We start from the raw sequence: 15,174 nt of genomic DNA, 5'->3' as shown, positions 1-15,174 counted from the left end.
AGAATTAGAATTGTTGCTCTCCACAAAGTTAATAGGTTATAAGAAGATTGGTAACACTCTGAAATTGAGTTACAGTACAGGCCAGGGTCATACAGAGGTTTTCCAAGATGGGTTCCACTTGGAACGGGCCTCGCAAGGGTCAGTCAAATAAGTTGAGTCCTCATGCTGTGCGTCAGGTTCAGAAGCTGACTTCAAAAAACAGACGCATGAGTGCTGACAGCACTGCTTTAGAGGTTGCAGAAGCGGAAGGTCAGACCATACACTGCACAGCATGTATTTTTGCATGGCCGTCGTCCCAGAAGGAGGCGTCTTCTGGAGCTGGCTCACAAGAAAGCCCGCAAACAGTTTGCTAAAAGCAACCTGTCCAAGAGCATGAATTACTGGAACCATGTCCTGTGGCCTGATGAGACTTGTTTGGCTCAGATGGTGTATAACGGTAAAGAGTATCAATAAAATTGTGTCGTGGCTACAGTCAAGCATGGTGATAGCATAAGTGCTTCTGGTACTGGGGAGCTGAGCTTCATTGAGGGAAACTTGGATTCCAACATGTACTGTGTCATTCTTAAGCAGAACATGATGCCCTCCATTCAGAAACGGGGTCAAACGGCATGGTAACGACCTCAAACACACCACCAAGATGGCAACTGCCTTGCTGAGGAAGCTGAAGGTGAAGTTGATGAAGTGGCCAAGTATATCTCCAGACCTGAAACCCTGTGTGGGGCATCCAGATATACAAACAATGGTACTCACACAAAATATTGACACTTTGGACACGGGTGTACACACTTTTGTTGCCAGCTATTTTGACAATAATGGCTGTATGTTTATTTTCAGAGGACAGCGAATCTATTCTAAAATCTATTCTAATAACCTATCCAAGTTTCATTTCTACATTATTGTCCCTCGAGAACATAATTGTTTGCTGAAATGTGAGGGGTGTACTCACTTTTGTGAGATAATGTTTATTTGGATGTTGTGGTGGTGGTCAGCAGGGTTGCCAACTCTCAAGCATCTGGCGTGACACTCACGCTTTCAGCATCAATCTCTCGCTATCACGCACACGCAAGAAATGTCACGCCAAAATCATTTTTTCTCCCCTCTCAATCCATTAATTTTCTGTTGATGACTAGACCACAACGTATTAATGACAGGAGAGGAGTTTAAGGCCCACAGCTGTTCTCACGACAGTAAATCCTTGCATCTGATACGTCAGTTGCGTGTGAAATGAAATGCGGATGCTGAGCGAACCTTTTCAGTTATTGGCCTAAAAAAAAAGACTGACACCACAGACTGTCACTTGATGGCACACTATAATGGGAAGTTCGGATCATTTTACTGACTCGCCTGTTCGATGTCGTTCATTAAAATGAATGAATCTTTATTCGAGTCATTACGTTCATTTAAACGGCTTTAAATGTTATACATACTTTTATCAGCCAAATTCCCGAACACATCCACCGACACAGTCTTTGTCATATTCTGAATTAAGAAATCATTGTAATGCAGTCAAAAATAATTTACAGGGAACATTACCTTCTGAGTCTTTTGTTCATTTGTCAAGTGACACATTCATGAACGGATCGAACCCTGCTTCAGATACAAACCTCTTGCTGAGGCAGTGAAGCCGGCCAAACTGCCACTGTGGCATATATAACAGGCCTAATTTGTGAAACTTGTGTGTTGTGGTTTTTTGGGGAGGTGGAGAAACGTGTCCCTTTTGTTTTGTTATTTCTTATTGTTTAGATGTTGTTGTTTTACATGTTTTTTATTTCATCACCTCTATGTTCACTGCCATCTTTTATAGTGCAATGAATAAATTAATTGTACATTTAAAAAAAAAAAAAAAGTTTCCATTTTATTTTTTGTTGTTGTTGCGTAAATCAGGGTTTATACTAAGTAAACAAGGACTGACATTTTTAAAATTTTGGTTACAAAAAAAAGAAAAAAAAAATGACTGTCTCATTCCAGCCACTGTCTCACTCCAGCCAAAGTCCCAAAGTTGGCAACCCTGGGTCAGATCCAATTTTTGTGGGGTTCCAGGTCGTAAACTGTAAATGCTGAATGCAGTCCAGACCAGCTGCGTTACCGTATTAAAGTGAGGTGCAATAAACTGTGCTCAACTCTGACTGAACTGGGCCATAATGTGAGAATGATTAATTACCTTTCTTGTTAACTGCTCTATGCACAAATTCGGGTGTGGGTATGCAGGCTAGTAACATTTAATACTTTTTTTTTTTTTTGAATATTGAACATCTTATTTAAGTTTAGTTTTGCTGAATATTGAACATCTTATTTAAGTTTAGTTTTGCTGTTATGTGTGGCTATCCCTCTCAAAAAAAATATTCCATAAAATATATGACCATAGACGAGAAGCCTCTCGCTGCATCCTGCGGTGGATATCCAACCCGACCCACATCCAAGTGTGACGTCAGAAGCCACCACGCCCATGCCCAAATTGGACACATTCTCATTAACGTTAAAGTCCCCGTGAACCGGAAGTTGCAAACGATTTTTCTCCAGTGCTGTGACGTATTTCCAAGTGAAACGGAATATTGAACAGAGGGCAGGGTTTTACTCTAGCGCTCCTCCTCTCCATCTCTCGCTCATAGCAAACTAACGGTTTGAGGGGAGTGGTTAAGCGTTTCCCCACCCAAACTGTGAAGCCTACGTCATCAGAAAAAGAAACCGTTCCAGACCGGAAGTAACTTTTCAGATTTTGATTAAAGATTACTAAGGTAAAACATTTTTTTAATATATATTCACTTGCACGGATTAATTGTTCACCACAAGACTAGTAATATGCGCTAACAAAGTAAATAGGTTCAATTTTGATTTCACGGGGACTTTAACAATTAAACACTAATTCCAGGCGCAGTACTCCCCAGGCATAAGTGAGATATAGGCTATGTAAGTATCTAAACTAAACGTGTCACATTTTACAACCGTTTTAGGATAGAAATGTTAAAAGACAGGAAAAAATTATCAAGGGTGCAAACTTTTGTCTAATTTCGCCATTTATTGAATAGAACTATATAATTTACGTGATTCCGCCTAATGTAGCCTAATAATTAGTAGCCTAGGCTAATAATGTGGAAGAAACCTCAAAAAAGGAATGTGCTCTTTTATTAATTTAATACGCCTTATTCACGGCAGCGCCATCTTTGATTTTTAATGAGAATGAAAGCGAGGCTGTGAGGGATAGACATGCATCTCTTCAATGGGCTGTACTGTTATTTAATGTGTTTTTGGATTGTTCTGCTCATGAAACACTGGAAAAATATCTTTCCAAGAAATTTCAGTTGACAAAAAACTCCTGACAATGTAAGTTGAGGAAAATTTTAAGTAATCTAGGAGCTTTATTCAGCTTTTTACAGCGGATGCCAGCGGAAACACTGTAAGTCTATCCCTCACAGCCTCACTTTCATACCTGTCATGGCGCTGCTCTGAATAAGGTCTATAAACATAGACTACCTAGCTTTCCTGGTCTTCAGTAAATTAACTTGTCTAAGAAAAGTAACGTTAAAACATAAATATCAGTTGACCCTCTGTTCAATTTATTCACAAACAGACTATCAGTCAGCTTTTTGAGATGAAGAGACAGTGCAAGATATAGACTGATGGAGATGAGGAGAGAGCAGGTATTGACAAATAATGTACTGCCAGTGCCAACTGACATGGTTTTAAAGCTATTATCATCCAATTAGTTTGGCCTTCAAACTTCTTAAAATGCACATGTAGATCTCTGGGGAGCTGCTCCCAAGTTACCCCCTCACATTTCTGACTTATGTGATTATAAAACCCTGCATGCGACCCACAACGGATTCAGTCTCCAATCCCACGCGCCATTTGTATAGACTTATCGCGTGCCATCTACCTGAATCGCACCTGCGGGCGTCACTCCCAGTGACACGGGCGCGCGCATCTTCTGTCCTGCTCGCGCGCTCGTGAGGGAGCGGGATTCTTCTCAGTCCACTGAAAGCTCAGTTTCACCGGTGTGCTTCAAACTGTGTCTACCTTTGTCTCTGACAACGCCGCGTCAGTTTGATGGGGAATTCGATATCAGGGCGGGAAAATGCCTGTTATGAAGGGATTGCTCGCGCCGCAGAACACATTTTTGGATACTATAGCGACGCGTTTTGACGGCACACGTGAGTTATTGCGATGGCATTTTACCTTGTTTGTGGTCAAAAACTATTTTGGGGTGCTAATGAAACGATTTTTGTTTCTTGAGCAGGACATAAAGTATTTTGTTCGATCGTTAAAGTAGACAAATGTTAGTCAGAACAAATTCACTGTGAAAAGGTAGGCTTCTGTGTTTACTCAATTAAATTACGAGCCCATAGTAAAAGCATGATTAATTATAACTTACAAATAGGTTTAGAAATGAGCATGCAGGATTAGCTTCTTTAAGTCGAGTCAAACAAAATGAGTATGCAAATTCATAATGTGAAAAAACTTTTGATTTGTAACTCAACTTTAAAAGAGCTACACTACAGTATGCTAGTAGTAGTTCTTTCTGATAACATGGTTTTTCGTATGCTATGAGAAAGGTAGCCTATGTACTGTCAACATCACACGAATACTAAAGAAACACTCATATATATATATATATATATATATATATATATATATATATATATATATATATATATATATATATATTAGTGCTGTCAGTATTCAAAATATTAACCAATTAATCACACATTTTTCTGTAATTAATCACTATTATTCGAACTTAACATTAAAGTTTTTAATGTATTTTCTATTGTAATATTTTCACAGTGAATCGCCAAAATAATGTAAAAATAACATAAAGACTGTATATGTTAGATATGTTTAATGGTATCTTTTACTTAAACATTATGAATGTAGATCAGCCAGTATCACTGATACCAGGACTGATAGGCCTATAATATTTTTAACTTTAGTAATTTTATGCATTAATTATAGCCATTCAGCATTACAATAAAAAGCTATCCATTTTTAAATGTAATTGGCTTTATAAAATTTAATTTTAATTTAATGATTTACCTGCTCTGCTAAAATGCACAAAAAAAGTTATTGTTACCGTTGTTTTTGACTCGTGTATCTTTATAAACAGTGCTTTAAGATTTTTAAGGTCGAACAGGCTAGGCTACAGTATATTACAGAAATTGAATGATCCTTCACTGAATAATTAAATCAAATATAGATTAATCCTTATTAAAGTTACCAAAGTTTTTCAGTCAAGAGCAGTGAGTTTTTGTTGTTGTTGTCTTTTGTTCTTTAATTAACATGAATGACAGACAGCAGCAGGTTTATTAGGCTGCTGTCACTTAGACCTGACGCACATGACTTGGATCTGACTGATATTTTCGCACAACGCTTTGTTCATTTAACACTTTTAAACTAATTTAAGAGTGTGCTTACAGGGATACTCGACAAAACGTGAATTTCTGAAAAAAAAAAATTGTGTTTTATCTGTTCAAGCGCAAATGCAGCGTTGTCTGAAGCATTATGTGTGCGTGTTTTGGGTGTTTCTTCACAGAGATCAGCTTCACAGACAATGTGCCAGTAAAGGCTTGAGTTCTTTTTTTGTGTTGTATCACGCTTAAATGGTTTAAAAGCACTTGCATGAATGATAGTGTGATCATATAGCAGCCTACTGTAGAGCAGCCAAAGGATGACGGAAAAAAACGGATGCTGCATTAATTGCGTTAAATACTTGAATTAAATAAATGTACGTATTTATTTTGTTCAAGTATTTAATGCAATTAATGCAGCATCCTTTTTTTGCTGTCAACCTTTGGCTGCTCTACATTACATGTATATGGTAGGGATGGGCAACGATTAATCGAGATTAATCGCATCCAAAATAAAAGTTTGTGTTTACATAATATGTGTGTGTAGTGTGTATAATTAATTTCTATATATAAATACCCACACATGCATGTATATATTTAAGAAAAATGTGTTATTAATATATCAAATATTTATATTTATATATATTAATTGTGAATAAATATATATAAAATATATACATGCACATATTTCTTAAATATATAGATGCATGTTTGGGTATTTATATATACAAATTAATTATACAAACTACACAAACATATATTATGTAAACACAAACTTTTATTTTGGATGCGATTAATCACGATTAATCGTTGCCCATCTCTACTTGTGAGGGAACGCAGCGCTGTTTCACTTGGTCTAACATTACACTACCACACTAAACTGCATTTGAGTGTGTTGAAAGTTATAAAGTTATTCTATGTGATAGTTTGTTGGCTCTATGAGACTAGCAATAAGCTGGATAAACATTAGAATAACATACTGATCATATTCTTATATTTTATCATGTTGTTGAGCTATATAACATTGATTTGTTTTGTGTAAATTTGCTCACCTGTCTAATATATAGTGCATGCAAGAGCGGCGTCTCTGTCAAGTCGAAGTTAGTCGCGGACGTGGAGCTTTAGGCATTTCGAAAACACCACACCGATATTGATCCTTGTTTATTTCTCCTTTTGTCCCAAAGTCTGCTTGCCATGGTAACGCAGTTGTTCACATCTGTCACCATGGTTACTATGGCAGTTCATGCAGAAACCAGGGATAGAGCAGATATTACGTCATTGACAGGCGACAATGTCCAGGGAGGAGCCATTATTTAAAATTCGCATTTCTCTGAAATTAAAAATCTTTGGGAACCTTTAGGATATTGTAAGTTCACAACTGCAGGAAATATATCACACAGTGCAAGTGATTTTTGGATATTGTATTACAAAAATCCTACATATTGTACCTTTAATGCAATTAATGCAGCATTTTTTTTTTCATGTCAACCTTTGGCTGTGCTCCATTCTCAATTGTGTTTTGTTGAAAGTTTTTGCATTGAAAGCACAGTACTGCTCTCAAACTGAGCATCTGCTCACTCAGCACCATGGACAGCGGATGAGGGTAACCCTGGCTAGTTCAGTCAAGCACTCGGCCTGCTTTGATGCTTAGATCAGTGGTTCTCAGTCCAATCAGCTGCCCTGGACTGCACATTTTGACACTCATGTCTGGTCTTTGAGATAGCCTACTAATGAACTGATTAGTTGAATCAGGTTTGTTAGATTAGGGAGACCTCTAAAATGTGCACACCCACTGACTTAGATTGCAATGCATCACTTGGCTATGCTAATGTTTATTTTATTTTTATATAGAGCTCAAGTAGGGTTGGTAGAGATAACAATCGAAGGGATGTTTAATTAAAGTTTAGACCAGATCATCCATGAAAAAAGACGTGCTTAACGTCCTGATGAAATCCCTTGTGTGGCCCCAGGTAAGGGCCAAGATTGATCAAATATAATTGGTCGACCACAGAGCACTCGGGTGGTGTTTCATCTCAAGTTGTATTGTGCTTTGTAAAAATGAGTCTGCTTGCTTGAGATCTGGCTTTCTTTTGTGCGATAACAGTTTACAGCTTTCACAGAACAAATCCTGTCAGCTTTTATCATTTTGTTTTGGTGTCCTAACAGAAAAATACTTGTACCATCCTGCCTTATCACTACGTCCAGGTAACTTGTTTTCCCCCATCAAGGTTTGAGAAATGAGGACCGAGAATTTTTTATTTTTGGACTAGGAGAGAGAGAGCTCCCACCACAGGAATCCTTCTCAAGGGACACGGTGTCCTCTGGGCTGCTGGGTCCATATATTACCAAACTGTGATGGCGTACACCCATGTTACTGTTTGTCCTTCAGGGGAGACTACCTGTATGGCTGTCACACCTTGGGCTGCCGCAGGTAACGTGGCTGAGAATAGCACAAAAATGGCTGGAAATAGTGCCTGCCATATTGGAAGGAAAGTGACAACAATGACATGGGGGGGGGGGGGGAATAATAGAGAGCATCCCATTAGGCATCATCCACAGTGGCTTTCAAAAAAGGATACATGTGGAGAGCATTACCTGGAGGTTGTGTGTGTGTGTGTATGTGTGTGTGTATATATATACAGTATATATATATAAAGAGAAATCTGTCAAAAAATTATTGTCATTTATTAGGCAAATAACGAACTGAAACAACTAAATATAGTCTAGTCTAAATATAGTCTCACACAAAATAACCACAAAAAAAAAAAAAACATTTTAATTTAAAAATGTTAAGAAATATATATGTTGGCATTGTTTTTATGTACAGTACTATTCCGCAGTCTCTGTTGACTGACTTCTAAATAGTTTATAGTTCCAAAGACTTGCTTTTGTTGGAAATTTTCTGCAATCTATCTTTGAATCCATTAAATCCCAAATATGTTCAATAGGATTCAAGTCCAGACTATGACTTGGCCAACTGTGACTAAAGAGCTTATCCATACTGGTGGATTAACCATTACAGAAACATAAAAAATGATTTTAGTAATCAACAATACTGTCAGTTTAGGGCAGTTGTGGCACAGACCTTTACGGTGGTGGTTTATTATATATAAAATATATCTGTGCACACATAAACATATTGTGGGGATCACAATAGGGGGGGGGGGGGGATCACATTATAAAATAAATGTTTTTCTCCAAAACATGTTGGCCACAATTATGCATACCCTTTTATTAAATATCTTTTTGCAATCTCCTTTTGCCAAGATAACAGCTCTGAGTCTTCTCCTATAATGCCTGATGAGTTTGGAGAACACCTGACCAGAGATCAGAGACCATTCCTCCATACAGAATCTCTCGAGATCCTTCAGATTCCCAGATCAATGTTGGTGCTTCTTCTCTTCAGTTCAGACCACTAATTTTTTTATATGGTTCAGGTCAGGGTCTGGGACAGTCATGGCAGAAGCTTCATTATGTGCTCCCTAACACATTTTTGTGTTGATTTTGATATTTTTTTCGGATCGTTGTCCTGATGGAAGATCCAACCACGGCCCATTATAAGATTTCTATCAGAAGCCGTCAGGTTTTGATTTTTTATCTGTTGATATTTGATAGAATCCACAATGCCATGTATCTGAATAAGAAGTCCAGGACCTCCTGCAGAAAATTATGCCCCCAACATTAAAGATCCAATGATATATTAAATTGTCCACAAGGGGGACTTTTTATCCTCATGTCCACCAAACCCATCTAGTGTGTTTGCTGCCAAAAAGCTCTTTTTTTTAGTCTCATCTGACCACAGAACCCTGTGCCGTTTGAAGGTCGTGTCTGACCACTGAATATGCTAGAGTTTGTTTTTGGATGAGCGAGGAGGATTTTTCCTGAAACCCTCTCAAACAACATGTGGGGATGCAGGGGTTATTTGATTTTATTTAATAGGCTTTCTGACCCCCAAGACTCAACTAATCTCTGCAATTCTCCATCTGGGATCCTTTAAGAGTCTTTGGCCACTCAAACTTTCATCCTCACCGTCCATTAAGAAAATGTAGACACATCCTCTTCCTGGCAGAATCGTAACATCTTTTGTTGATTATAACTTCTTAATTATTGCCCTGATGGTCAAAATGGGAATTTTCAATACTTTAGCTATTTTTCTTACATCCACTTTCTATTTTGTGAAGCTCAACAATCTTTTGATGCACATCAGAAGCATGTTCTTTGGTTTTAATCATTGTGATGGATGATTCAGGAAATTTGGCCTTTGTGCTTCCTCATATTTAAACTCCTGTGAAACAAGAAGTCATGACTGGACAATTTCATGTTCCTAGTCACCCTAGTGTGCTAAAAAAGGTAAATATTAATGGGAATATACTTAATAGACATTTTATTCATAAAAAATTCTAAGGGTATGAATAATTGTGGCCAACGTGTTTTGGAGAAAAACATTATTTTAATGTGATTTGCCCCCCACTTTCAATTCTTTTACTTAAATGAAAGGTTAGAATTTTGCCAATTTTTTGAATGAAAGATCAAAAGGATAAATGATGTAGATTTATTTTTTACAGCCATTTTATATCATATTTACCAGGGGTATGATTAATTCTGGTCACGACTATATATATATATATATATATATATAATAAACACACTTTTATTTATAATCGATTCATCACGATTATGTATAAATTTGTAGAGGGATGTTTTCTTCATGACATCACAGACACAAATGAAAGACACACTAAAGCTGAACTGTGGCCAGTTTTGATTTTGTATGTGCTGTGCAACTGCAAATTGTTTGTGAGGGTAATGTGAGGCTTGTCCATACAAAATCTGCCACCATGATCCCAAAATGATCAAGGTTTTTGACAGGGTGTGATATGAATAAATAGTTCACATAAATTGTTGAGATAGAAGTGAGTAGAGTCTTTGATTTGTAAATGACAATAAAAGCTTGATTTTCACCACAGGGGGACTTTTTATACAAAGTATAACCAAAAGTCAGGCTTGAGTAACACAAGTCTTGTGTGTGTGAGTGAACTGTCCCTTTAAAAATTGAGTTCAGGACTTTAAAAAAAATGAAATATTTTGAGAAATTGAAAAAGTGATGCTTTCCTTAGCGAGCTCCACTAATTACAGCCTTTACCTCATAATTTTGTGCAACATCTGAGTTGTATAAGAAAGCATGCTGACTTGTTATTATCGAGAGAAGCTATACATGTAAGCTCCCCTCTGCAGCATCATAATGTGTGTGCTTGCTGTTATGCGTTAATATTCCATCAAGACTTCAAAATACTCTTTTCACGCAGGTACCTGTCATGACAGCATATGGTGGGTAATTACAGTAAAGCGGTCTTGTGTGTGTACCAGTTTGCGTGCGTTTGCAATTGTGTGTTACCCAAGGAAAAAGAGAGTGTAGTTAACTGTGAAAGAGTAATTTAGAGTCATTTTGTCCTTTTAAAAGAACACTTCAAGTAGATGCTTCCGTTGGTAAAATCCCGAAGCGGTGGGTTAGACACCCAAGTCAGGTAATGGCGATATTTCAGGCGGCTCACTCTTGCATGTAATGCATAATCACACTGCCAGTGAACTCAACACGTATTAGACACAAAATGAGGAAATTGGCATGTCTGCTGCATCTCTTCTAGTTGGGAACAGATCTGTAGGGTTGAAAGATGGTGAAAATGTGGCTCGAGACTGGGAGAACAATGCGGGTATGTTGTTTGAACTTGGGATGGAGATGTCGGTGTGCTGTTCTGTTCTTCCCCAAACTTCACACAGAGCTGAAACTGAACTCATCACTCATCATTAGGGAAGAGAGACAGGGACTGGAACCCTAAGAGGGAAAACATAATAAATGGCGAGGCAAAAGAGAGAATACAGGGAAACGAAGAGACAGAACATGGAGTATGGTCTTTTACCTTTGTGTAATATGAAAACATTATTGGATGGAAACATGCAGGACACCATGAGGATGCACCCTGCAGTTTCAGCAGGGCTATCCACACGTGTTAGACCAGAATACTGATGGAACTCACTCACTGTTCCAGAGTCTCTGAGAATGGAATTCTGGAATTGTGCCAGTCTAGACTTCCAGACCTTGCTATCTTCCTTTGTCTTATTAACATTCTGAGAATATCTTTTTTTTGTGCTCCGGCACGAAGCATGAATTGAAACTTAATTTGAAGGACCCTGCTGAGACTGTGACAAAAGATTATGTAACCACAACAGATTAGCCAAATAAAACAATTAAACCTATTAGATGTGATGTAGCAATTTCAAACTCTTTCTACAGAAGTGCAATTGCTGCTTTGTTTATTTCAGAAATGATTTCATCACCATGTGCAGATGGTTTTAAATGAGTGTGTTCAGTTTCTTGTCAGCTCTTATCATGCCTGTAGAGCTCAGCCTTGAGTATTTAAAATGGTTGTGTTTAGTGAGATTCGTGAGGCAGTTATACACTCGCCTAAAGGATTATTAGGAACACCATAATACTGTATTTGACCTGCTTTTGCCTTCAGAACTGCCTTAATTCAACAAGGTGCTGAAGGCATTCTTTAGAAATGTTGGCCGATATTTATAGGATAGCATCTTGCAGTTGATGGAGATTTGTGGGATGCACATCCAGGGCATGGAGATCCCCCTCCACCATATCTCTGAGATCCTCTATTGGGTTGAGATCCGGTGACTGTGGGGGCCATTTTAGTACAATGAACTCATTGTCATGTTCAAGAAACTAATTTGATTTGAGCTTTGTGACATGGTACATTATCCTGCTGGAAGTAGCCATCAGAGGATGGGTACATGGTGGCCATAAAGGGATGGACATGATCAGAACAATGCTCAGGTAGGCTGTGGCATTTAAACGATGCCCAATTGGCAACAAGGGGCAAGAAAACATCCCCTACACCATTACACCCCCACCACCAGCCTGCACAGCAGTAACAAGGCATGATGGATCCATGTTATCATTCTGTTTACGCCAAATTCTGACTCTACCATCTGAATGTCTCAACAGAAATCGAGACTCATCAGACCAGGCAACATTTTTCCAGTCTTCAACTGCCCAAATTTTGGTCTTGCAAATTATAGCCTCTTTTTCCTATTTAGTGGAGATGAGTGGTGCCCGGTGGGGTCTTCTGCTGTTGTAGCCCATCCGCCTCAATGTTGTGTGTGTTGTGGCTTCACAAATGCTTTGCTGCATACCTCGGTTGTAACGAGTGGTTATTTCAGTCAAAGTTGCTCTTCTATCAACTTGAATCAGTCGGCCCATTCTTCTCTGACCTCTAGCATCAACAAGGCATTTTCGCCCACAGGACTGCTGCGTACTAGCCTGGCTTCACGTCAGACCACGTATCATTGAGAATGAGACGTGGTGTGGATGTTTTTCCCTTTTCACACCATTCTTTGTAAACCCTAGAAATGGTTGTGCGTGAAAATCCCAGTAACTGAGCAGATAATGAAATACTCAGACCGGCCTGTCTGGCACCAACAACCATGCCACGCTCAAAATTGCTTAAACCACTTTTCTTTCCTATTCTGACATTCAGTTTGGAGTTCAGGAGATTGTCTTGACCCGAACCACACCCCTAAATGCATTGAAGCAACTGCCATATGATTGGTTGATTAGATAATTGCATTAATGAGAAATTGAACAGGTGTTCCTTTTGGTAAGTGTACATAAAAACACATAATTCATGTCAATAAAGGAGAAATCAAATATAAATAATTTTTCCTCTCTCTGTGCTCAAACTTGTTTTCAGATGTCAGCGCAAAACATTATACAAGATATATTATACATTGGACTTTTTCAAGGAAATAGGATTCAGAACAAAAAGACGGTCAAGATCTCAAGCCTGCAAAATCAGGGCCATGTCAAAAACATACTTAATCATAAGCCTTCTATAGCTCAGACTCTGAATACTTATGGCTTGGTGTATACTGTATACACTGCCTGTCGTTGTTGTTGTTGTTTTACAAGAAGTATATGGAGCAGTATGCATAATTCAATGAAGTGTTAGGAACTGTAGAATGCTACATAGTTGTGATCACATTTAATTCATGTCTGGTTATTACCTTGGAAAAAATGGTAATATTTAGCCCTTTTTTAAGCTTGTGTAGAAGCCATTAAGAGAACCATTTGTAAGCAATTTGATTAAAAAATTAGCATAAACATTGTTAAAGGAATAGTTCACAAAAAAAATTAAATTTTGTCATTAATTTTGTCATTTCTTGCCTCATGTTATTCCAAACCAGTAAGACTTTCTTTCATCTTTGGAATACAAATGAAGATCTTTTTGTTGAAATCTGAGAGCTTTCTGTCCCTCCATAGACAGTTACGCAACTGACACTTTGACACTTCAAAAAGTTCAAAATAGATCGTAAAACTAACCCATATGAATGAGCGGTTTAGTCCAAGTTTTCTGAAGAAATCGCTTTATATACAGATTGAATTTAGACTTTTATTCACATATAAACATTGATCAGCAAACACAAACAGAAGCTCATAAGTCAGCGGGGTCCAATGTTTTGGACCCTACTGACTTTCATTGTCATGACAAAAACCACTGAAACCCTCTTCAAAGTGTCTTTGTGTTCTGAATGAGAAAGTAATTTGGAACAACATGAGGGTGAGTAAATGATGTTGGATATTTCTTTTTTCTGGTTAACTGTCCCTTTCTGTCAATATTCCATGCAAAGAACATTGCATTGTTTGATACAGGATTTTATACAGTGTGTGATCTGGCTGTATTCTGTACATTTAAGACAAAGAGGCTTAAAATGCAAGACTGCGTTGCAATAGAATGTTCCAGCATCTGGCCTGCCATTCCCTCCCCCAAACATTTCTCTCTTTCTCAACCAGTTCTCTCCATCCTTCCCTTCACTAATCATACTGCCTCTTTAAATAGCTCTCAGGTGTTCCTGTTTGGGACATAGGCTCACAAGATGGGGACAGAGAGAGGGAGTGTGTGTGTGTATTTTATACAGAAATCTGGGGCAGATGAGAAATGTGGACATTCCCCCCTCTCTCTACTGCCTCACCACCTTTTCCCCTCAATTTTTCTGCATATTTTTCAGTTGAAATGCAGTTTTTTGCATAAACACAGATACACACACACACACACACACACACACACACACTGTTTTTACTGCCTGGATTCAATCTGTCCAATTAAACATAAACTGACAGAGTAAACCACATGAAGTCTGGTATGGAAGTGAGAGAGTATAATTTATTATTTGCGTGTGCACATTGTATGTGACTGCACACATGAAAATGTGTGTGAGGATATAGAAGAACGGCACATATTGCACAACAAACATTGTTGTGCATATATTTATAAAACATGAATATGTTTAGATACTCGCACAAACACTTCGGCTGTTGGGTCTTTTTCGGCTGTTTTCGTGCTGCTGGCCAAAAGGTTATGACCTGGGAGTGAGTAGATGGACAGTAAGATAGAGAGATTTCTCTTCTGGGATGTGTTGTCTGTAGATGAGGAACTGGTATGGCTAGTAGGCTCACTTTAGCATGCATCAATGTCAGTCATTGAAAAAATACATAACTACTACCATTTTCAATCCCTGTTTTTACTCTATTAATTTTGTCATAGCGCCAGTGGTGGAGGAAGTACTGAATCTCAGTACTTAAGTAAAAGTACAAATAACCAGATAAATATTTACTTAAAAGTAAAAGTAGAAATAACACAATGACAACCATACTTACAAGTAAAAAGTACCTGATTTTAAATGTACCTTAAGTATTAAAATTAAAAGTACTTGCATAACAATTGATTCTCTTAATGACTATTTTCTAATGATTAATAAAACATTT

At 37.9% G+C, this 15,174-nt stretch overlaps 1 protein-coding gene across 1 annotated transcript in view; it reads left to right on the top strand.

Annotated features, from left to right (window-relative positions):
* Positions 1-3,958: 3,958 nt before the first annotated feature.
* Positions 3,959-15,174, top strand: part of kcnh8 (potassium voltage-gated channel, subfamily H (eag-related), member 8) — an 81,058-nt gene continuing 69,842 nt past the window's right edge. The window contains exon 1 of the mRNA XM_039678955.2: positions 3,959-4,148. Within this exon, the coding sequence (XP_039534889.2) occupies positions 4,073-4,148 (76 nt within the window). The 5' untranslated portion in view covers positions 3,959-4,072. The remainder of the gene's footprint in view (positions 4,149-15,174) is intronic.

Source organism: Pimephales promelas, chromosome 18 (genome assembly GCF_988280905.1).
Source record: "Pimephales promelas chromosome 18, fPimPro1.hap1.1, whole genome shotgun sequence".
Lineage (NCBI taxonomy): Eukaryota > Metazoa > Chordata > Actinopteri > Cypriniformes > Leuciscidae > Pimephales > Pimephales promelas.
This window is presented reverse-complemented; position numbering and strand designations above follow the sequence as displayed.